The following is a 24,935-nucleotide window of genomic DNA, read 5'->3' on the forward strand; positions in this document are numbered from 1 at the left end:
GCCTCCCAAAGCGTTGGGATTACAGGCGTGAGCCACCGCGCCCAGCTGCATCTGTTTTTTTAAATGCAGGTGTGAATAAACTTCTTCCTTATGTAAGAAACAGTTTACAGAATTACATTTGGGGAAAATGGTTGAGAAAGTAAGAGGAAGAAGATTTTTACCTGTCTGATGTTTGAAATTTCTAACATTTTACAAATTCACAGGTAGTTGCCGGGTCTTCTTGTTTGCTTACTCACTTTCTTTTTCCTTCTTTGTCATATACATACATACCATACAATATATGTGTGTGTGGGTATGTATATATATGTACAGAATATATACCAAATACATACCACATAATATATGTATGTGTGGGTATGTGTATATATGTTTAAAATATGTACCATATGATATATGTAAATATCCTAACAAATATTATTGACATGCGATTTCTAAATTTTCTTATTTACATGTTTATGAATTTTTCATTTTTTATAATTCATATGTCTTACTTTTAAAATCAAGGAAAAGAAGCAGGAAGAGAACAGATGAAAAATGTCATTTCCAGTTTTGCCCAAGCCATTTATCTGAACATTCTGCTCATCCCTTAGTCCTTTGTCCTCAAAGTCAGAGTCATCCAATCCCAGCCTTTATGGCATCAGACAGTTTCAACTAAGGCAAACAGATTTGCCAGACCATGAGATGTGAAACACTTTTGCACGGTTGATCCTAGGATGTTAAAAGACATATAAACCATACCAGTTCAGTTTAGGAAAGAACACTTGTTTCCAATGCAGTGGTCCATGAACCCACATTTTTCTATTGACTTTGGCCAACCTATCAACAGTGCATGCTGAACCATACGAAACCATGGAGGCAGGAGGGGTTGAGAAACAGCAAAAAAAGAAAAAAAAAATACAGAAAGTCCTATAGTTAAAATAAACATAAGGAAAATACTTTCGATTGAATATTCCTTGAGGGTACTGCTTAGATAAGACTCATTTCAACAGTCATCTTGTAAATTTTCAGTAGAATTCAATAACTCGAGCTGCTTACACAAATAAACTTAGCTGGCCGGGTGCGGTGGCTCACGCCTGTAATCCCGGCACTTTTGGAGGCCCAGGCGGGCAGATCACAAGATCAGGAATTCAAGACCACCCTGGCAAATATGGTGAAACCCCATCTCTACTAAAAATACAAAAACATTAGCCAGGTGTGGTGGTGCATTCCTGTAGTCCCAGCTACTAGGGAGGCTAAGGCAAGAGAATCGCTTGAACCTGGGAGGTGAAGGTTGCAGTGAGCCAAGATCACGCCACCGCACTCCAGCCTGGTCGACAGAGCAAGACTCTGTCTCAAAAAAAAAAAAAACTTAGCTACACTGGTAGCTGACATACTTCAAAGAGATCTAAAGGTAATTTGTTTACAGATATATGGGGTTCCTGCATGCATTTGAAATTGTCCTTCAATCATGCACCTTGCTTTCTTGTCATCATAACCTCTTCCCTATTTATTTTACTGTTTTTTGTTTGTTTGTTTGTTTTACGATAGAATTTCGCTCTTTTTGCCCAGGCTGGAGTACAATGGCACGATCTTGGCTCACTGCAACCTCTGCCTCCCAGGTTGAAATGATTCTCCTGCCTCAGCCTCTCGAATAGCTGGGATTACAGGCCCCCACCACAACACCCAGCTAATTTTTGTATTTTTAGTAGAGACAGGGTTTTACCATTTTGGTCAGGTTAGTCTCAATCTCCTGACCTCAGTTGATCCACCTGCCTCGGCCTCCCAAAGTGCTGGGATTACAAGCTTGAGCCACTGTGCCTGGCCTATTTCTTTCTTTACTTTCAGAATATCTGTGCGAATTTTGAGCCACATTTAATCTTTCTTCACTCATTCTGTCAAGCTGATTTTTACCATTTTCTTGCAACCTTAATCATTCTCTAAATTTGTTCCTTGCTTTGTTTCTGAAAAAAATTGAATCTCACCTAATAGTTGGTCCCTATCAGTTACAGTCCTTGCCAAACCTAAAGACAAAAAAATTAAAGACAACTTTGTTAGACTTAGCCTTATACTCATAATGCAAAGATGTATCTCAAAAGAAGTACTGTACTTAAGATTAAATTATTGACAGCTTCAAATTAGAGTAAATTCCTGGGCCTGGGTAGATTAGGATATACCTATGTCAAAATTCATTCTTGAATGACTTGAATTTAGCTGAGAATGACAGGAAGAGAAAAAGGAAAGTAGTTTGAACCATATAGAACCTCTTATAAACCAATAACCCAAGAAATTTGAGCTGCTATCTTTTTTATTTTTAGATAAGAGTTTTGCTCATGTCACCCAGGCTGGAGTGCAATGGCGTAATCTCAGCTTACTGCAACCACACTCTCCTAGGTTAAAGCGATTCTCCTGCCTCAGCCTCTCAAGTAGCTGGGATAACAGGTGCTCACCATGCCCAGCTAATTTTTTGTATTTTTAGTAGAGACGGGGTTTCACCATGTTGGTCAGGCTGGTCTTGAACACCTGACCTCAGGTGATCTGCCCACCTCAGCCTCCCAAAGTGGTGGGATTACAGGCATGAGCCACTGGGCTGGGCCAAACTGCTCTCTCTCTTAAATAAAAGAGAGTGAGTGTATGACGACACCTCGGTAATGCCACACACTTCTGTGTGCAATGGAAACAACAATCTTGAGTTGAGTGTACAAAACATAAATAAAATGATTAAATTAACAAATAAATAAACAATAGAATGGAATATTCACTTTGCCTTTCCAGGGTCTATTCCAGCCCAGCCATCTTCTTCCATGACAAGCTCTAGTCCCAACTGTTTTCCTAGAGGTTCTGCAATTCACCTTCATATTCTTTTTTAAATCATTTTTTAAGGATGAATAATAGAAATACATCATTTGGAGGTGATAATACATTCATGTAGTTGGTAAAAATCAAGTCAGTGTACTTGGGGTCTCCATGTTCCCTGTCCTTCTCTCTACACTGAGCCTAAGGTGTTTAAAATCAAGAAAAAGCAAGAAGCAGAAAGAGAATGACGTTAAATGTCATTTCTAGGTTTACTCAAGCCATGTATCTGAACACTTTACTCATCCTTCAGTCCTTTGTCCCTGCATGCATTTGAAATTTTTAGGACTTCTCTCCTCATTGTACCTGAAGTAATGTAAAATAGAGAAAGATTCTCTGATTTATCAGAAGTCTGAGTTTTAAAATCTGTTGTCTTCCTTTACTTGACCCAAATCAAAGGAACATTGATGTGAGCACTTCAGATGTGTAACTCATTGAGAGGTGGGATGAAAACTGAAACATCAATGAACTTGTGGTATCCTAAATTTTCATCATTACCGAGATCGTCATAAAAGTTCAGAAAACATCTAAGACTAACAAACAGAAAGTACTCTCAAATGTTTCAAGGCAGAAATATGTGATAAGTATGACAGAGGCTTTGAATTTCTTTTTTCGTTTTTTTTTTTTTTTTTTAGACAGAGTCTTGCTCTGTTGCCCAGGTTAAAAGGCAGTGGCACTATCCAGACTCACTGCAACCTCCACCTCCTGTGTTCAACCACTTCTCCTGCCCCAGTCTCCCGAGCAGCTGGGATTACAGGCATCCACTACCATGCCTGGCCAATTTGTATATTTTTAATAGAGATGGAGTTTCACCATCTTGGCCTGGCTGGTCTCAAACTCCTGATCTTGTGATCCACCTGCCTCAGTCTCCCAAAGTGCTGAGATTATAGACGTGAGCCACTGCGCCCAGCCAAGGCTTAGAATTTCTTATGAGGCATTTGCTAATACCTTTATGAGATTCAAATTCTATTGTTGCCTTTTAAATTACATATTCAAATGATGTTATTTTACTTTAAAGATACAAGTCAGTTCCAGAATCTTGAAAAACAAATGTTCATAGTTTTACATAGTGTTCTTTTTAAAAATAGAGTCCTCAAATTTTAAAATATACATATGTACATATATGATATGTATAACAACAATGCTATGCATTCCTTATTTTTCACAGAAGAATAATGTCATGATTTAAAGAAACATCCATGTAAAACGTAATTTATTTCATTGAAATTCATAATTCTGATAGAAACAGGTACAATTACTTTTACTTAGGTCAACTTTATGTCTAAAATATTCCATCTTATGATATGTATAGAGAGTTAAGGTTGTAGAATTCTAGTGCCAGCCAGGTGCAGTGACTCACGCCTGTAATCCCAGCACTTTGGAAGGCCGAGGCAGGCGGATCACCTGAGGTTGGGAGTTTGAGACCAACCTGACCAACATGGAGAAACCCCGTCTTACTAAAAACACAAAATTAGCCAGATGTGCTGACGCATTCCTGTAATCTCAGCTATTCGGGAGGCTGAGGCAGGAGAATCACTTGAACCCGGGAGGCAGAAGTTGCGGTAAGCCGAGATTGTGCCATTACGCTCCAGCCTGGGCAGCTCTCAAAAAAAAAAAAAAAACAAAAAAACTAGTGCCATTTATTACATAATATACCAAAACAAAAATTTGATTATTTAATTAACTTATTGGAAGGAGCCTAACTGATGACAAAGTTGTGGCCAAAACATTACTTCATCTTAGGCTCCCGATCATATTTCCCTCTAAATCCGCCCCCGCCCCACCATAAGACGAAAATGTTCAAATCTGGATGATAGCCAATAGAAGAGGCAGTATTTACGTTTGGAAACATTTAGCTTAGCCTAAAGCTGGAAGGTTCTTCTAAGCTTTGTCTGGTCCTGTTTATGATACTGCTCTCTATGTGTTCCTCCCATTCTCCTTGGTTCTTAGCCCAGGTGTTTCCTGAAAGTGAGAGTAAAGCCTTAAAAAGTGTTACCAGCTGTGGTTACACCACCCTTTTTTCTCAAGAGCGTTAAAACAGGGAGGTTCCCCTGTGTCTGCTGCCCTGTTTGAAGTGTAACTCGCAGGGCAAGGCAGAGGACAGTGTGCATGGCATTCAAGATACTGCCCAACTTTAGAATTTAATACTGTATTATGCTTCTTCTGAAATATATGGTTCATTCTTTCGGGTCATACTTCTTTTGTATTGAAGTTGCCATTTTTTTTTAATGCTTCTGACTTCATTCGTTAGTAAATAGAACTTACACACAGGGCTACATGTCAATATCTTTGCTCCCTAAATATATCACTTTTTATAAATATCCATTACTGCAACATCACTGTTATTTCCTCTTCACAGCTGTTAGGCCAGATTTCATAAACCTTTTTTCTTAATAAATAGGTCCATCTGGGAAGTTTTTAAACACCTGTGTTTTCAAAACTTTTATACATACAATGTCCTGGCCAGGCGTGGTGGCTCATGCCTATAATCCCAGCATTTTGGGAGGTCAAGGCCAGTGGATCACCTAAGGTCAGGATTTAGGCCTGGCTAACATGGTGAAACTCCATCTCTACTAAAAATACAAAAATGAGCCAGGTGTGGTGGTGGACACCTGTAATCCCAGCTACTCAGGAGGCTGAGGCAGGAGAACCACTTGTACCTGGGAGGTGGAGGTTGCAGTGAGCTGAGATCACACCAGTGCACTCCAGTCTGAGACATAGTGAGTCTCTCTCTCTCTATCAATCAATAGAATGTCCTTATATAGAGCTCACAAACTACAAAAAAAAAAAAAAAAAAAAAAAAACAGATTTCTATTTTATTGAAACTAAAAGTTAAAAACTTTAATTCAACATCTAAACCACTTAAATAGTATTTAATGGCCATCAGTAGCATAATCTAATGATTTGCACATCTGCTACCAAACAATGAAATGTTGTCAATTAAAATTAAAGGTATTGTTAACTCCATAAGGTATAAATTTATATACTGGCCTTCAAACCTAATTGAAGATAAATTAAATGCATTACCATATACTTAACACCTTACAGTTCTCATCAGCCTTAAATACATTTTCAAAAACTTTTTCAGATCAATAAAAGCAAATTTATCCCCATTTTCCTAGTTGGAAAATCAGATCTCTAGGCCTCATATGAGTTAGCAAAGGCCTGGATAAAATTTTAGATCCTCTCACTGTAACTATTTTTTTCATTAACAAAAGTTTTTCAAATTTTGTACATAGGTTTCAAATTCTAGAAGTTCTTTTCAAAATATAATTTTGAGGAAGATTTGCTGACTTTATTGATTCAAAAATCTAGGCTGAATTTCATGGAAGACTGAGGTTTCTGAGTATGTAAACAAGATAGAGGATTCCCTACAGTTTTCAGATAAATGAAAAATCAATACACTACAACCCCATTTAACAAAGAACTGAAAAATCTGTACCCTCCTTAGCTTCCAGTTCAGATAATTTCATTCCATTGATTTAAACTCCCCAGTTTCTACCTGAAATTTCACATAAAGCCCCATGACAGGATATTCCTCCTGAGAGAGTTTTGCTCACAGAGCAAATGGCTAATCTATGTCAGCTTTACAGTTTCCTACATTCTACTATGCCAATATTTAAATAGGTTTTCATTGTAGAACATTTCTAAAATTATCAAATGAACATAAACCTTCTCACTTCTAGTACCATTTTCTGATTTCCCTATGATTCTCAAAGAAAAGCTTTACTCATAAAGTTGTTAGTGAGAGTCTACATTTCATATGAACCTATGATTTTCATTCACATACTTTTCAACTTTCTTTTCAAGCCACTAAAAACAAAGATGAATTAAACTGATCTCTTAAGTCTCTGTTAGCCAGATATTCACAAGCCCACAAATTTCTCTTTGTCTTTTAAGAGTTAAATTACTTGTACATCAAAGAGAATATTCTATTTTTACCTGGAGACAGAGTTTCTAAATCACAAGTCTTTGGATAACACCACAAACATACACACTGCAAGCGCACATGAGTGCACAGACACCTGCAGACATATAAATTACCTTGCAGTCTTAAAGGCAAAGCAAGTGGACCACATCAGACATATGAAACAAAGATGTCAAACTAAATCACGCTTATGATTTATATTTTCTTTGAAAATTTATTCCAGCCATCTCACCATCTTACTAACCTGAATGCCCATTATATTTACCCAACAGAATTATAAGTAGCTTTTCTCATTTCATATCTCCTAATAAATCTATAAATCTCTTATGACCTGGTATAAGAAATCTTGTTCAGCCATTACTTCCTATCCTAACAATAAATCCAGGTAATAAGTGTGTTAGTTAATTAATTATAACAGTCTGTTTGCACTGCCACAGACTTGAAACTAACACCCTAGTCCATAGTACAGCAGCGAGGGCTTCTATGTGTGCAGAACATTCTCAGCTATTTTTGAGGACTTTAAGAAGCTATGGTTACTGAACAACTGCCTGCTTTTGAATGGTGGATCTCACCCTGATCAATCCGAAGCTAGCCATATATCAATACCCTTTGCGTTCCTTCTATTTGTTGAAACACCCTTGGAACACTGAGCTTCCCAGGATTTCTTTGGCGCCTAAAAGTACTGTTGGAAATTGACATAGCTGCCTCCCCTCCTAGTGTCTTATTCTCACAAGTTTGTAAAATTTACCCAGTGTTTTCTGATGGGAAGGCTTTTCAAATCACAGAATAACCAGTCACATGTATCAATTGAGAGAGATCCTTTCTAAGCATAGGCAGCATTTAAAAACATAAAAATATTTATACTATCTACAGTATGCTTTCACCTAGTTTACTAAGTACATCCTTGATTTTTATCCAGGAGAGAAATCAACCGCAGTTCCTAAAAAGCAGATCAGCTACATCAAAAGAAAAATTAAAAAGGGTGCAGGCATACCCAAACTGTAAAATTCAGAGTTCAGTTGCATTGCATTCTAAGACTAAGATTCATGTGGTTAGAAGTTTTAACTAATAAATTATTTCAGATGATATCATAAAGGCCTAAAATAACCAATGGCTTAATTAAATAATTAAAGGAGCAAATTTGTGTAGCATACTTCTGACCATTTAGGTTTACAAATTACAATACAGACTATACTGTTTTTCTAGAAGTGGCATTTATTCATTAGTTTGTATAGCTATTCTTGTAACATATGGAAATAATTTACTATACACAAAATATTTTCAAAGACTAATAAATCTAATCTATACTTTTCAAGTTTTCCAGTAGTGAGCACACAAATTCAAGAAGCAATGAAACAGAATAATTCCTGGGATTTTTTTATTTTAATCCAGCAAGAAAAGTAGAAATCATTCAAGTCTGCTCCTCATTGTACAGCTAAGGGAACAGACTTCGCAAGTGACTTGTCCAACACCACATAGCAAGTTACAGGAATCCAGGGTACCAGTCTAGGATTTTAATGACTATTTTTCCAAAGAAGTCAACTTTAAAAATTATGAGTGACTCAATTTTACATTCTTTAAGGAAACAGCATTTACTTCTTTCAATATCAGTTTTCACCAGAATAATATATTAAGATGAAACAGAAAAAAAAGTTCCTTTTAGTGTTCATTGAAAAGAACCAGCAGTTGGCTCTCAAGTTGCTAGCTTTCCCACACAACCATGCTAAGGATCTGATTCCCCTGGCTGTTCAGTCACAGTCAGTATTAATGGGAGTGAAAAAGAGGCCTTTGAAGAGAGCATTTGCTACTAATAAAAACAGCATTCTCTAGCTCAGTGATCCACTGTCCTCTCCCTCCCCAACAGAAGACGACTCATTTTGTCCATTTGGCTCCCTGGGGCTGCAATTTTTATGATCTACTTTCTCACTCTTCACCCCAGCCACACCCCACTTCAATTCACTAACTCACTTCTAATATTATTCATTCAACCGTCTAGCATAATTTGAAAGTAACTTAATTGACTTAAGAAAGATTTAGTATTCCATCAGTGTATGTATTGATTAATAATTAACTTGATTAATAATAAAATTTCATGCTGGCTAAACAGAGGGAAGTGATGGTCTTTTATAACAGATCAAGAAGTACAGAGAAACACAAAATTCACAGGAAGACAGACAAACATGCTGGAATGTCAGGAAAAGTCCAGAAAATATTGTTCCCTAGAGTGCCCATTACTTAAAATGTAAGTTTTTTATTTCTAAAACCATCAGCAGCTCCAATTTCCAGGAAATTAACCAACTCATTGCTTAAGACCTGGTCAGTTAAGCCCCCTCTGTCTGCACAAGGAGCTCCTTTATAAGAATTCCCACACTGCTTATGGCGTAGTGTATTGTAAAAAGAAACTCTTTCACTTTGGTTCTGTTGGTTAAGTCAAGGTACACTATTAAAACTTACCTTTCCTTTGCCAACAGAAAACACAATGAGTACAAATCAATCCTGAAAACTCTTCGAGCACCTCCTCTCTTTTATGTTTTTCCAATTTTAAGTAAATCTTAAAGTCCTAAATTTCTGAAGTTGCATAAAGATAGTTCACTGCCTTTTTTACTTTTATTCTTTTTTCCTACATCAGAACTTTCTAGTGGAAAATACTACATCCTACCTCATGTGACAGCAAATCAGATTGGTGTAGCTCCGATATTCAACCAACACCTGTTCTCAGCACCTCTACTTTAGCCTTGTCTATGAACAAGAGTTTCAATTGTATCTTAACATTTACAAATTTGAGTACAAAAATTGAAATAGCCAGTTATAAAACAATCATAAATGTTCTCTAATGAAAACCACACTCTCCCACCTGAATTAGATACATAGGTAGTTTTACCCAGAGAAATTTAGGACTTAGTTATACTGCAAGATCATATTAAAGATAAATATCTTAATAAGCTTACATCGATTACCTGGTATGTAATATTTTTAAAGAATTGAAAACGCAAATCGTTTCAACACTTACCTGTAGGAGGACCTTCCTCCCATCCTTCTGCTCTCTTAATTCGATGTGCAGTGAATCCTAAGCAGATATTGACTCCAATGGCAAAAGTGAACAGGGATGTTATCTAAGAGAATAAAGAGACCAAGTTGTCAAATACAGCTGAACAAATACAGCTGGACTAAATCAAATTACACAAAGGCAATTCAAATGGCTTCAATATCACCACCAATCCTACCACTTCCAAAGTGCATAATAAGGTGCTATCTTAATTTGCACAACAAAGAGGAAAATGCCAATCAGTCACTGCTTCTGAAGATCAAGACTGTCCCCCGTCATTCCTCCGTTCTCCCACCTGGCACGGCTAGAACGAGCTCCTCCTTACCATGTCGAGGATTCTTGGAAAGTCTTTTGCAGCGTGTTCTCTTTGCCTTCACGGAGTGCACTGCTTTTGGGGCTCCGGGTTTAGTCTATTAACTACAAGCAATCCCACCTGGGAGGTTGACAGACTCCTGTGATTTGTCCAGAGCTTGATTACATCACAGGGCGTTCGCAAATCGCAGCTCTGAGCCTAAGAGACTTAAGCTATCATCCCCGTTATCCCCGCCCCCTTCCAGGTCCCTCCCCTAACCCACAGACACTTTCATGTGGTAGCGCTGGCAACAGGAGGGTTTCTTACATTGCGGTGGCCAATAACAGCGCATGTTCATTTTCCTTTCCTCACAAAAACATGGTTTGTCAAAAAGAAACCAAATGCATTTCATCCGATAAAAATGAAACAGGGCTGTGCAAGGGCTTCTACCAGCTTGAAGCTTTTAAGGTTTACAATGCAGTCATTCAATGGCGTCAACTTCACGACTTTTATTTTTCTAAGCAAGGAAAGTTTTATCATTTGTAAACATAATAGCGTTCCTGTCTTTCCCATGGATTTTTTTTCCTGGCAGTTTGAGCGACCCTGTCCCTAGTAGCACATTCTCAGCTACTTCTGCCTCCTTGAAAGTTTCTCATGATGAAATCTCACCAAATTGTAACTAATATAAGAGATAACATTATTTTCCCCGTGCTGTTGTTCAAGTTTAGAGAAGTAACGTTTATCAAAATACTGGAAATGCCTGTCACAGCATAAAGTCCTTCTGCCCTGTAAGGACAAACAAAATAACTTCACACTCTGCCTCTTGTTCCCGAAAATACTGTCAGCTTGTTTTGGGGGCTTTTTTGAGAGGCGGGTGGGTGGGGGAAGTGGATGGCATGGGAAGCTTTATTAGCAATTGAATTTAGGAAGGAAATCTCAATGACAGCAAGAGTTGAGATGTAAACAATTGTTTCCCTAGTTATTTCTCAGTTACATTTGCACGTAGCCACCAAATACCGTGTCCTTTGAGGCTATTGTGGGTACTGAAGTTTCCTTACTAAGCAATTCGGCAAACAGCAAACTTTCAAAAGAAGAAATCAACGCCTCTAAATCTGAAAGTTGTTTAAATATTACATGCCTTCAGGATTTGAATGAGGGAAGATTTGTTTTTAGGGTCTTTCTCACCAGATCCAGTGACCATCTTTCTTGCACAGCGCATGTGTTCGTGTGTAAACAAATACAAGGCTTACCATGCAACAAATTACTAACAGAGTAGTGGCTCTGCTCAAATAAAACCTGATAGCACAAAAGCAAAACCTTGTTTATAGGGGGTTGTATAGTAGGCCTGGGTTTCATTATAGATTCTTAGAATCTAGTAATATCTAATTGAAAAAAAGAAAATATATATACTGCCAAACTCTGAGTTGTCTTTCTAAAATCCTTTTAGTTTTGCACTCTAGGACAGGCTTATAAGTGTTTCTATGTAAGTCTCTTGCTTTTGTCTGTATGCCATACTGAACAAATTTGGAGTAAGGTATTTAGCAAGGCTTATAAAAGATGTCAACTCCATGTAAGATTTTTCTATAATTTATGTTAAATTTCAAGATACAAGCCTGCTATGATAGAGGAAAACAATAAACCCAAAAGAAAAATATCAAGGCAATCCTGTTATTTCATTATACACCACAGTGCGCTAAATGTTCTAAAAACAAAAACAGCCTCTTCTTTTGCCTTGCCAGAGGCTAACAACTTTCAAACTTGTCTGATATTTGATTGTATAAACCTAGCTAGATGATAATGAGGTTTCCCTTGGAAAAACATTAGAGTTCAGCAGTTGAACACTGTCCATTAATTTGTCTCTTATATGCAGACTAGCTGTGCAGGGGGAAAAGCTGTGATAGCCAAGTTGATCCACTTGTTACCCATTATCCAAAAGAGTTGAGCTCAGCCACTATTTCTTTTTTCGACACGGAGTTTCACTCTTGTTGCCCAGACTGAGTGCAATGGCACCATCTCAGCTGACTGCAACCTCCGCCTCCCTGGTTCAAGCGATTCTCCTGTCTCAGCCTCTGGAGTAGCTGGGATTACAGGTGCCTGCCACCGCACCCAGCTAATTTTTGGTATTTTTAGTACAGACAGGGTTTCATCATATTGGTCAGGCTAGTCTCGAACTCCTGACCTCAAGTAATCCACCCACCTCGGCATCCCAAAGTGATGGGATTACAGGCATGAGCCACTGAGCCCGGCCCTCAGCCACTATTTCTGTTAACTGTTCTGCCAAAGAACTTTGTCTTTTACCAGCTTATCGTGCATAAGGAACTGTTAACATACACACACAAGCACACATGTGCACACCTACATCATCTTGCCACAGTTAAACAGATTTTTACTACAAGATTGTCATTGTAAATTAGCTGCCAGGAGGATAACCAAGATGACCAAAGTCCCTACCTCAGGGATCAAATTCACTACAAAATAAAATTATCCCTCATTACCCAAAGCTGAAAACAACCAAAAAGATTGATAATGTATAATGTAGGTCGAGAAATTCAACTAAAATGACTGGAATTTGTCCAAAACCTTCCCTAAGAAAGCTAAATTAAGAGAAGTTCACTTGCTCTGGTGTTTAAGGCTTTGTAACAAGGTCACCTGTGGCTGGCTCCGTAAACAAGAAGTGCATAAGAAAGACTGAAAAGTTAACTTCCAACATGGTTTATTAACCCAGCCATATTTCAAAGAACACCGCCTTCTGGCAGAAAAAAACCTAGAACTATAAACAAATCTTTCAACAGTCCCAGTGCCTAGAAATCATTCTGTGGTTTTCAACTTTATTGGGCATCAGAATCACCCTGGAGGCTTATTTAAAATGCTGATGTTTATGCCCTGCTTATCAAGACCCTGATTCATTAGGTGTAGCCAGTGGAGAGACGAGAGAGGAGTTTAGAGGCCAGATGAGAACTGGCACAATAGGCTATCTTTAAGAAAGTCAGATAAGAACCACATTTATGGAGATAAGACCTGGTTCCCGCAGCAGATGTGACTGCCTGGCTTCAATAATTGTGATCTGGCAGGAAAATTCAACCTAAGAATAAACAAAAACTATGCTTCCCAGATAGGAAAAACTGATGGCTAGAAGGTCTTATCCATTGAAAGGAGGAACTTGCAGTTAAATCATTTGAAGTCCTCCTGATTTCAGACATCCAGACAGCACATAATATAGAGCTTTAATTTTAAGCCATACCTCATTTGATACCTTGAACTATTTATAATTGGATGATGATCTGAGACTTTTAGGAAAGCTAGAAATTGTGTTTCTCAATTTCTCCATTACTTCCTTCTTTGGGGTTTAAATGACTTTTTGGTATACTCTTTTGAATACCCATTTTCAAGCTCACCACTTCTTTCTTCTGCCTGCTCAAATGTACTATTAAATCACTCTAGTAAATTTTTTTATTTAAGTTAGTGTACTTTTCTGTTCCAGAATTTCTATTTGTTTATTTTTTGAATTTCTATTTGTTTACTGATATACTTTGTTTAGGGAAATATTGTTCTCTTCATTTGCTTAACTTTTGTTCATGTTTTTATTTTTAGCTTTTTTATGCTAATGATGGTTGATGTAAAGCCTCTAATAAATAAAATATCTGCGTTTCCTCAAAAAAATGATAAATACCTCATTTAGAGAAGTAGAGCATTATAATAAATTACTCTGAATTAATTTATTTATGCCCTTCATGTTGAATTGCTTGGCCTAATTCATAGTGGAATTTCAATATGTTATTAATAGCATTCACTATTAATTGGACATTAAAGTTTAGATCTCTTAAAGACAAACGATGGCTTTTCCTCCAGGGAACTCATCTCCAAACTATAAGAAGCAGAGCAGTATTTTATTTACTTTGCTGGTGACACAAAGCAGCAGTGTGTGTGTTGCTTAATTGCAATACAGTAGTCGCATTTATATAAATGCACAGTCTATCTTTTCATGAAATTATTCTGTGAATCCTTGTTCCCTAGCCCTGATTAAGATAAGAGGGCCTGAGGTTAACAGTGAGATTTGAAAGATAAGTGATTGAGGGTTTTCATTCTTGGTTCTTGAAGTAATCAATTGCCACAAACTGATTGAAACGGTATCTACATCCAGAGTTTCTCATTGCACAGAATTTACGTGACTTGATTTAACATTATTCCCAGAATAATCCTAAGATTATGTATGATGTTAGATATTTATTAACCATGAGATTTTCTGTAGAATCCTTTAGCAGTAACTATAGCACATATACAACAAAAGTAAGAAAACACCATAGATATTCTTCTTATTCTATCTTAAAAGTCTGAGTTTTCTTGTTTTCAAGTTTTGCTGTGGTTGAGTGCTATTAGAAAATTCAGAATAAAAGCTGGACAACAATCCTTGCAAAAGGATTTGGTAGTCTGAACTGAGCAGAAAATTTTGATGGCTAATAGAGAAACAAGCTGGCTCAATTGCTCCCACAATCCAGGGCTGCAGATTTGTATAAAGTAGATAACCACTTACAATCCTAAAGCACTGAAGCAATGTTTCATGGGTAGTCTGTGGTTCCACAGGATTCTCCAGTGGAAAAATAGCATATACCTGTTCAACTGCAAACTAGGCTTGTGCTATTAATTATTAAACAACCGCATCTTTCAATAATTTTAACTTATGGCATAAATTTTATGCGTTACATTTACTCCCTATGGAATCTAGCCATGAGTCCCAACACCAGAACAATCTCTGTCCTGTATGAATATTGCACAAATATTCATTAGCTCCTACAATGTACCAAGCACTCTTCTGGGCACTCTTCAGCTACGTAAGAAGCTGACCCACACATAGCTCCTGCTCTCCACATTAATCAAGTAGACACAGAAATAAATGTAAATGCAACTGTGAAAAATGAAGAAATATAGAGGTAAATCGTGATTTGAGCACATATCATTCAGATTACCTAGTCAAGGGGGTCAGAGAAGAATTTGTGGAGTAAGTGTTCACTGAGTTGTGATTTGAAGGATGTGTGGGAGTGAGTAACTAGGTTAAGAAAGGAGGAAATAATTCTAGACAGAGGAGAGAGAACATGCAAAGATTCTGTGTAAGATGGAGATACGGCACATTCTCGAGACAAAAAGGCAGCCAGTTTGACTAGTGCAGGGAGAGCAAAAGTGAAGATGAAGAGAAGACTGCAGAGGTTAACAGAGGCTGGTCATGTGAGACCTCGGAGGTCATGTTGGGTGGTACTGTCTTTACTCTAAAGGCAACACAAAGCCCTTAAAAGGCTTAAGCAGGAGGAGGCTTAAGCAGATTTTGAAGCATTAATCTCTGTATGGTGTAAATATGAATTAGAGAGAGTCAAGAATGGATATAGTAGATCAGTTTGGAAACTTTGGCAGTAAGCCAGACTAAAGATCACGACGGCTTGCACCAGGGAGGCTATGGTGCAAGAGAGCAAGGCTATGGTGCAAAGCCATGGAGAGGGAGACAAGTTGGGGGGTTAGGAAAAAAGACTTGTTAATGAACTGGATATGGGAGTTGAGGGGCAGGAAGGCATTAAGTGTGACTCCTGAATTAATAGATACTTAATAATTATGATGACCATATATATATATACTCAGTGAAGTCACTTTTTTAAATTAGATCATAAGAAAGATATGGAGATAGGTATCCATTTGCTAACAACCTAGAATTAAATAGCCAAAATAAGGGATAGAGCTAATAGCTTTAAAACAGGTTCTGCTGTGATTGGAGATTACTAAAAAATATATAAATAAATAAATCCTGGACTTTAAACACTACAAATGCATCTATTCATAATTGAAGTTTTAAAAAGCATTCCCCCTAGGAAATAACTCAGCTTTGTTCCTAACTCTAGCTCATTAATAAAACATTTTAAAACTCAATGTAACTATTTCTTTTCAACTACTCTAAAGCCTGCATGCTCAATGCCCAGATGAATGGAGAAAAGTTCCCCCTTGCAGAAGAGCTGAGTCGCCAGCATGCATGTAAGCCACGTGAAGGTTTTCATTTTTGTGTCTACTTTGTAATGTGACTGTGATATATATGAGCACAAAGGAGTAAGGGGATAATTAGGAAAAACAACTGTTTTACCAAAAGTTTTACCCTAAAGTCGACGACTCCCGTATTTTACCCACCAGTCTCACTCACATAGGCAAGCTGCAAACTCCACTTGCAGATAAAGAAATTGAGGCTCGAAGAGTATGGGGCATCTCCAAAAGAGTCAAATAATTGACTGAGCCAGTTCTAAAAACCAGGTCTCCTATGCCAGCTCAGTCCTCTTTCCACTGTAGCGTGGCGCCTCTCTGCTACACCACACGAGGGCCACCACTCAACACGTCCCAAATGCAGCTACCTCCACAACAAGTTCACCCACCCGATTCCATTTCTTTTCAGGAAAATCTTAAATTCAACTCACTTTCTGTTCATTTCAATCCTTTCCTCTCCTGCTTTTTGCCAGACACCATGTCTACAGATTCTAGTTAATACGACAACTACTGCTTCTGTTATCAGGGGCTGTTAGTTCCTAAATTATCTTCCTATGTCATCTCCCTTAGGTTCATCCCTTCGGCTTCGTTTTTCTGGACAGGCATTAGACGGTCCTCTCATAACCGCTCTTCCTGTTTGTACTCTCTGTCCCCTCTGACCATCATTTCATTAAGTTCTCTTTTATAATTCATTCCTGTTCATTACCCAGAGATCCCTAAACCATATGCAAATCTGATTATTTTCCTCCCAAACTTAAAACTTTTCTGTTTGGCTTCCTATCAAAGCGGTTCTCAAAGTATGGTCCCTGGACCAGCAGAGAGGAAACTTGTTAGAAGGGCTTGGAGCCTACCTCATACCTACTGAATCAGAAACTCAGGAAGGGAAAGCCCAGAATCTATGTTTTCACAACTCTACCAGGTGCTTCTGATGCGAGTTTGAGGACACAGACCTAGAGGATAAACTCAAACTGCTTCAAAAGGCCCATAGGACCCTAAATCCAAAACTCAATTCCCTGAATTCAAATCCCAGCTCGACCACAATTTAAATGTGAGACCTTATATGACGCTTAGGCAAATTATTTCTCCATCCTAAAACTCAGTTTTCGGCCGGGCGCGGTGGCTCAAGCCTGTAATCCCAGCACTTTGGGAGGCCGAGGCGGGTGGATCACGAGGTCAAGAGATCGAGACCATCCTGGTCAACATGGTGAAACCCCGTCTCTACTAATACAAAAAAATTAGCTGGGCACGGTGGCGCGTGCCTGTAATCCCAGCTACTCAGGAGGCTGAGGCAGGAGAATTGCCTGAACCCAGGAGGCGGAGATTGCGGTGAGCCGAGATCGCGCCATTGCGCTCCAGCCTGGGTATCAAGAGCGAAACTCCGTCTCAAAAAAAAAAAAAAAAAAAAAAAAAAAAAAAAAAAAAACTCAGTTTTCTTGTCTGTATCCATCTCGTAGGATTCTTGAGAGTATTACATGAAATAATCCATGTAAATCACCTAGCACAATTCCTGGCACAGAATAATGGTTAATACATGTTAACTTTTCTTAATTAGAGAGCTATTTTCCATTCCTTGATTAAGTTGTGCTCTTTCACACCTCCATTCCTTAACACACATTGTTGCTTTGGCCTAGAATGCCCTTCTCCACCTAATCTCCCTGGCGAACACCAACATATTTATGAAAATTCAAGTCAGGTGTCCCCCTGCTGTAAGCCTCCCCAGTTTTGCCTTCCTCTTCACACAGAACAACAATGGGCTGTGTTACCATATTGCCTGCGACCCCTTTTAAGGCAGCTCTATCCCTTGTGATCTCTCCAAATGCAGGGACCAGTTATCCTTGCACTTCACAGAACTTTGCATCCTGCCTTGAATATAGGAAGACAATAAATACTTCCCAAATGAACTACTTGGGACAAAGAAATGTGACTTGTAGTCCCTCTGTTACTCACTAGCTTTGTCACTGCAAACAGAAGCCTCTTCACTTGTAGAGGTATCTGGCTAAGTGGCTTTCTAGCCATTTTTTTTTTTTTGAAAGAAAGAAAGAAAAAAAGAATGAAGACGAAGAAAAAGGAAGAGAAAGAGAGAGAGAGAATGGGAGTATTGCTTTCTTACCCAGGCTAGAATGCATTTTAGAAATGGGTATTGAAAACCTCTTTTACACCAATAATTATACTTAATGATGTAGACAGGAAGGAATAAGGGAAGAAAATAACAAACAAGCAGCCAACCAATATTTCATTTAAACCTATGAAATGCTATGCGATTACTGAGGAGTGATTTACTTCCAATTATGTAGTCACTTTTGGAATAGGTGTGAGGTGGTAATGTATGTTTTGTGTATTTGAAGTGGAGAGTTCTATAAATGTTTATTAAGTTTACTTGTTCTGGGTCTGAGTTCAAGTCCTGGATGTCCTTGTTAATTTTCTATCTCGTTGATCTATAGAATCGTTAGCTCTTCTTGTTACATTGATCCTTTTGCCGTTATGTAATGTCCTTCTTTGCCTCTTTTGATCTTTGTTGCTTTAAAGTCTACTTTATCAGAGTCGAGAATTGCATCTCCTGCTTTTTGTTTATTTGTTTATTTTTACTCTCTGTTTGGTTGGTAACTCTTCCTCCTCTTTGTTTTGAGTCTTTGTGTATCGTTGCATGTGAGATGGGTCTGGATGCAGCACACCGATGGGTTTTGGCTTTTTATCCAATTAGAATATATATAAGTTTAATACTGGCATTTGATGCTAGCTGGCTGTTTTGCCCATTAGTTAGTGTAAATTTTTCATTGTGTTAATGCTCTTTGCTTTTTGATATATTTTTGGAAAGGCTGATATTGGTTGTTCCTTTATATGTATAGTGCTTCTTTCAGAAGCTCTTGTAAAGCAGGCCTGGTGGTGGTGAAGTCTCTACTTGTTTGTTCGCAAAAGATTTAATTTTTCCTTCGCTCATAAAGCTTAGTTTGGCTGGATAGGAAATTCTGGGTTGAAAGTTCTTTTCTTTAAGGATGTTAAATATTGGTCCCCACTCTTTTCTGGCTTGTAGGGTTTCTGCTGAGAGATCTGCTGTAAGTCTGATAGGTTTCCCTTTATGGGTAACCTGACCTTTCCCTCTGGCTGCCCTTAGTATTTTCTCCTTCATTTCAACCCTAATATATCTGGCAATTATGTGTCTTGGGGTTGGTCTTCTTGAAGAATATCTTTGTGGTGTTCTCTGTATTACCTGGAGTTGAATATTACCCTGCCTTGCTAGGTTGGGAAAGTTTTCCTGAATGATATCCTGAAGAGTATTTTCCAACTTGGATTCATTCTCTTCATCACATTCAGGTACACCTATCAAACATAAATTAGGTCTTTTCACATAGTCCCATATTTCCTGGAGACTTTGCTCATTCTTTTTTATCCTTTTTTCTCCAATCTTGTCTTCTCGTTTCATTTCACTGAGCTGGTCCTCGACTTCTGATATCCTTTCTTCTGCTTGATCAATTCGACTGTTTAAACTTGTGCATACTTCACGAAGTTCTCGTGCTGTTTTTCAGCTCCATCAATTCACTTATATTCCTCTCTAAATTGTCCATTCTCGTTAACATTTCTTCAAACCTTTTTTCAACGTTCTTAGTTTCTTTGCATTGGGTTAGAACAAGTTCTTTTAATTCATAGAAGTTTCTTATCACCCACCTTTTGAAACCTGCTTCTGTTATTGGAACACACTCGTTCTCCATTAAGCCTTGTTCCATTACTGATGAGGAATTGCGATCCCCTGTAGAGGGAGAGGCATTCTGATTTTGAGTATTCTCTGCCTTTTTAGGCTGGTTTCTTCCCTTCATTATAGATTTATCCCTCTGTCGTCTTTGTAATTACCGACTTTCTAACTAGGTCTCTGAGCGGACTTCACTTGTTGATTCCCAGTGCCAAAATCTGAGCAATCCACTGCACCGGCCAAAATAGCGGTGTTAAGATTGATGGTGCTTTTCTGCCCGGGAATCTCTGGACTCTGCACCAAGAACTGCCGCGCTAAGTTGCCAGCAAAAACGCCGCGCCGGCCACAAGAATCGCCCTGGTGACCCATGGGGCTCCTCCGCTGGGAATCTCTTGGTCTGTGAGCAACAAATATTCGTCTGAAAGTGTGGCGTCCTCTTGCTCTCTGTGCTTTCACTGGGAGTTATGAGCCCAAGCTGCTAGTGATCAGCCATCTTGGATCTCTCTCTCGCCATTTTTTTTTTAACAGTAAAACTTTGTTTCCAAATAAAATCTTAAATGAATACCAACATCTAAATTTGGAGTTACTCTATTTTAGGTGGGAGTGGGGAACCAGGATGTCATCTAACAGCCACCTCTTCTCTATGGAACCTTTCAGAAACCTGGATATTCAAGGAGCAAAATTATACAACTTGTAAAAACAAACAAATAAAAATCAATAACTAGGCCAGGCACAGTGGCTTATGCCTGTAATCCCAGCACTTTGGTAGGCCAAGGCAGGTGGATTGCTTGAGCCCATGAGTTGGAACCCAGCCTGGGCAGCATGGGGAAATTCCATTTCTACTAAAAATACAAAAATTAGATGGGCATGGTGGTGCACCCCTGTAGTCCTTGTTAGTCAGGAGGCTTAGATGGGAGGATGGCTTGAGGGCAAAAGGCAGACATTGCAGTGAGCCATGATCATGCTACTGCACTCCAGCCTGGGCAAGAGTGATGAATAAATAAATAAATAAAATCAATAACTAAGTTAATTCCATTGTTTAAATACAGTTCTAAATCCTGTCCTTTCATTGTAGTATTCAGATACACACACACAGACACACACACACACACACACACACACACCCCAAAATCTGACCCTCGCAGGCCAGACCTTTCATTGAATAGTGACAGAAACTCTCACCCCAGGCAAGCCCTTCCAAGAAGGAGTCCAAGCTCATTTCTGTATCCACACTTCCACTCATGCTGTTTCCCCATCCAGAAGTCTTCCTCTTTCCTTCGTGTTCATCCAAATCATAGTCAATCCATAACCTTCCCTAAGTCTCAACAACTTCTCAAAAATCTCCCTCAACACTGCAGTACCCACTGCACCACCCTCATTTCAAGAACCTAGAGATTCTACTCAACACATTTATCGCTTTTCTGTCTTAGAGTTCCCTGTTTTTTGAGTATTTATTGTCTCAGCAATAAGAGTATAAATTCCAGGAGAAGGAAAAAGCAACATGCTATAGAGGATAAGAGTTTGGATTCTTTGGACTCACACCTGTAATCTTAGCACTTTGGGAGTCCGAGGAGGGTGAATCACCTAAGGTCAGGAGTTTGAGACCAGCCTGGCCAACATGGTAAAACCCTGTCTCTACTAAAAATTAAAAAAAAAAAAAATTAGCCAGCCGTGGTGGTGAGTACCTGTAATCTTGGCTACTTGAGAGGCTGAGGCAGGAGAATCACTTGAACTCAGGAGGCAGAGGTTGCAGTAAGCCGAGATCGCGCCATTGCACTCCAGCCTGAGCAACAAGAATGAAACTTTGTCTCAAAAGAAAAAAAAAAAGTTTGGATTCTGGAGTCCAACCAACTTGATTCTGCCACTTTCAAGCATGAGGTCTTACTCAACTTCTCTGAAACATGAGTTTCTTTTTCTTTTTCTTTTTTGAGACAGAGTCTCGCTCTGTCGCCCAGGCTGGAGTAAGTCTCACTCTGTTGCCCGGGTTGGAGTGCAGTGGCCTGATCTCGGCTCACTGCAACCTCCACCTCCCAGGTTCAAGTGATTCTCCTTCCTCAGCCTCTCAAGTAGCTGGGATTACAGGCATGCACCACCACATCCAGCTAATTTTTGTATTTTGAGGAGAGATGGGGTTTTACCATATTGGCCAGGCTGGTCTCAAGCTCCTGACCTTGTGATCTGCCCGCCTCAGCGTCCCAAAGTGCTAGGATTACAGGCATGAGCCACCATGCCTGGCCGAGTTTCTTTTAAAAAGTAATAATTGTTCTTATCACACAGGGTTGATATGAAGACCAAATGATGTAATGCATGTTAAGCAAGTACCTGAGTGCTAAAACACACAAATATTCCCCTTTACTCTGTGTATAAGAGAATAAGGTCTGCGTCATCTGCTATCATGCTGTCAGCATCTTTCAAAGTGCTGGGCAGAGAGCACTTAGCAGTGACATAGATTCTAAGAATATTCCTTTATTTATGGAGATATTATATGTAAAGTTAATAATGCTTCAGTCTACCTTTTTCACATTCTTTTTAACCTCATTAGAAAATGAGCAGTTCTTATTTGGCAAAGAGTGGGGTGATTCTGGAAACAGCTTTGAAGGACACATTTCTACCATAATAATAAAGCCCCTCTATTTGGATTGGAAAGCCCCAAAAAGTTGAGCTTTAACTCAATAAATGTGTTTGGATTCAAACCTAAAAGGAAGTTTACACTTGCCACTGCAAAGGTGTCATTACGTGCTTACCAGCGCAACGGGACTCTCTCAGGGAGGAAGCAAAACTGCCGTTTCTGTGATTCCCCTTGCAATCATACAACAGTGAAGACATTCAACAAACTAGGAACGGAAGACAACTTCCTGATGAAAAGGCTTCTACAAAAAATACAGAGCTAACATCATCATATTTAATGATGAAAGACTGAATGCTTTCTGCTAAGATCAGGAGCAAGACAAGAATGTCTGTTTTTACTACTTCTAGTCAACTTTGTACTTCCAACCTGAGGAATAAGCAAATAAGCAATAAATGCCATCCAAATTGGGAAGGAAGAAATAAAGCTATCTCCATTCACAGATGATATGATCTTGTATATAGAAAATCTTAATGAATCTACCAAAAAAGGTGAAACTAATAAAAATGAGCTTATGAATGTTGCTTGATATAAGACAAAAATACAAAAATCAGTTGTATTTTCATATGCTAACAATAGAAAATCTAAAAGTTAAGAAAATTGCATTTATAATAGTATCAAAGGTCTAAAATACTTAGAAATCAATTTGACAAAATAAGTGAGATTTGTACACTAACCATTAGAGAGAATCATTTAGATATATTAAAGAATACCTAAACTTGGAAAGATCTTTTTCATGGTTGGAAGACATTATTGTCAATCTGGCAAGAAAGTGAAAAGATGACCTACAGGATGGGAGAAAATACTTACAAATCATATAACTGATAATGTTCAAGTAACTGGAACATATAAAGAACCCTTACAACTCAGCAATAAAAAAGATACATAATCCAATTTTTTAAAAATGATCAATGGATTAGAATAGACATCTATCCAAAGAAGATATACAAATGGACAATAAGCACACGAAAATTTGTTCAACATCATTAGTCATTAGGAAATTGCAAGTCAAAACTGTGAGATACCACTTTACACACACTAGGATGCTAAAATTTAAAAGACAGTTAATAAAAACTTAGAAAGGATGTGGAAAAAAAAATGGTTCAGTCCTAACCCTAACCCTACCCCTACCCCTAACCCTTTGGAAAGCAGTTTGGCAAGTAGTATGGCAGTTCCTTAAAATGTTAAATATAGAGTTACCCATATAACGCAGAAGTTCCACTCTTACATACACCCAAGAGAAAGTAAACGTACTACCACACCAAACTTGAACACCAGAGTTCATAGCAGCATGGCCAACTGATGAATGGATAAACAAAATGGGGTAGATCCATACGGTAAAATATTACTCAGCAATAAAAAGGAATGAAGCCCTTATATGTGCTTCAACATTACAAACCTTGAAAACATCAAAGTAGCCACAAAAGCCACATATTGTATGATTCCATTTATATAAAACATCTAGAGTAGACAAACCAACAGGGGAAGAAAAGTAGATTAGCAGTTGTCAGATGATGGGATATTGACCGCTATTGGGTATGAGTTTTTGTTTTGGAATGATGAAATATCCTAAAATTGCATAACAGTGATGTTTGCACATCGCTGTAAATATATTTAAAACCATTGAAACGTACAGTTTAAAAGAGTGAATTGCATGATATATAAATTATATCTTTAAAAAGCTGCTATTTAAAAAAAGAACTAATGTGATTAAACTTGCAGAGAAGCAAATTCCAAAGCATCTGGATGCACAGAAAAGGAACATTAACCCTGATTTTCAGTTCTCAGGTTTGTGTATTCAAAGTTGTCCCCAGAGTCAACCCGGTTATCCTCTGAACCTGATGATTAACAGGAGGACTGATTCATTTGAGTCATGGTGTGGTCTGCTCTTAATGAGCCCCTGTGTGTGTGATGAAACCCTCTGTATCCCCCCAGATTGGAAGGACTACTGGGACTTTGTCAGAGCAACTTGGCCCTCTGCGCTATCTCTTTCATCAGGTTTTCTGTTTCATTTTACTTTTAAATAAAACAGCCTAGAAGAGAGCCTAGTTCTTGTGTACACATCTAAAGTATCTTGAAATTTAATGGCAACAAACTGTAAACAGAGTCTGTGGGGCAGCAGTGAGAATTTAAGAACAATAATACCTTTCATTTGGAGAATATTTCTTTTAAAAAGAAAAAGGCCTATGAACTAAAGTTAATGTTAGATAGATCAAAGCTCACTCACTCTTCCTACTTTGCAATCAATAAAACAGAAAGACTGCTTGATAGGTATGTCACAGAGCTAAAGGACCTCCGACAGGGAGATCAGGATAGCTCATCTGGCAGATGGGCATCTATTATAATGGCTGAATTATAGATAGGGGATTTTTAAGTAGATAAAGAGAGGAAGGGGATTGCAAGCAGAGGAAATTCCAGGAGCAAAGACTCAAAAATTTCAGAAAGGGCGAAGAGAAAGGAAAAAGCAACTATGTATACATTGTACCACACTTGACATGGAAGAGACATTCTTTTAAG

General features: G+C 38.3%; 1 protein-coding gene and 1 non-coding gene across 3 annotated transcripts in view; one reads left to right on the forward strand and one right to left on the reverse strand.

Annotated features, from left to right (window-relative positions):
• Nucleotides 1-10,237, reverse strand: part of ENPP2 (ectonucleotide pyrophosphatase/phosphodiesterase 2) — an 82,078-nt gene extending 71,841 nt beyond the window's left edge. For both annotated transcript variants that reach the window (XM_064384548.1, XM_021671266.2), the window contains exons 1-2: nucleotides 10,129-10,237; nucleotides 9,768-9,870 (exon numbers count right to left, since the gene is read on the reverse strand). In XM_064384548.1, the coding sequence (XP_064240618.1) occupies nucleotides 9,768-9,870; nucleotides 10,129-10,131 (106 nt within the window). In that variant the 5' untranslated portion in view covers nucleotides 10,132-10,237. The remainder of the gene's footprint in view (nucleotides 1-9,767; nucleotides 9,871-10,128) is intronic.
• Nucleotides 2,606-2,680, forward strand: LOC135278163 (small nucleolar RNA SNORD55/SNORD39). Its single transcript, XR_010345716.1, has one exon. It is a non-coding gene; the product is annotated as a small nucleolar RNA SNORD55/SNORD39 (small nucleolar RNA).
• Nucleotides 10,238-24,935: the final 14,698 nt, after the last annotated feature.

This window comes from Aotus nancymaae, unplaced genomic scaffold (genome assembly GCF_030222135.1).
Source record: "Aotus nancymaae isolate 86718 unplaced genomic scaffold, 86718_ANA_hifiasm-v0.15.2.pri h1tg000036l, whole genome shotgun sequence".
In the NCBI taxonomy this organism is placed as follows: domain Eukaryota; kingdom Metazoa; phylum Chordata; class Mammalia; order Primates; family Aotidae; genus Aotus; species Aotus nancymaae.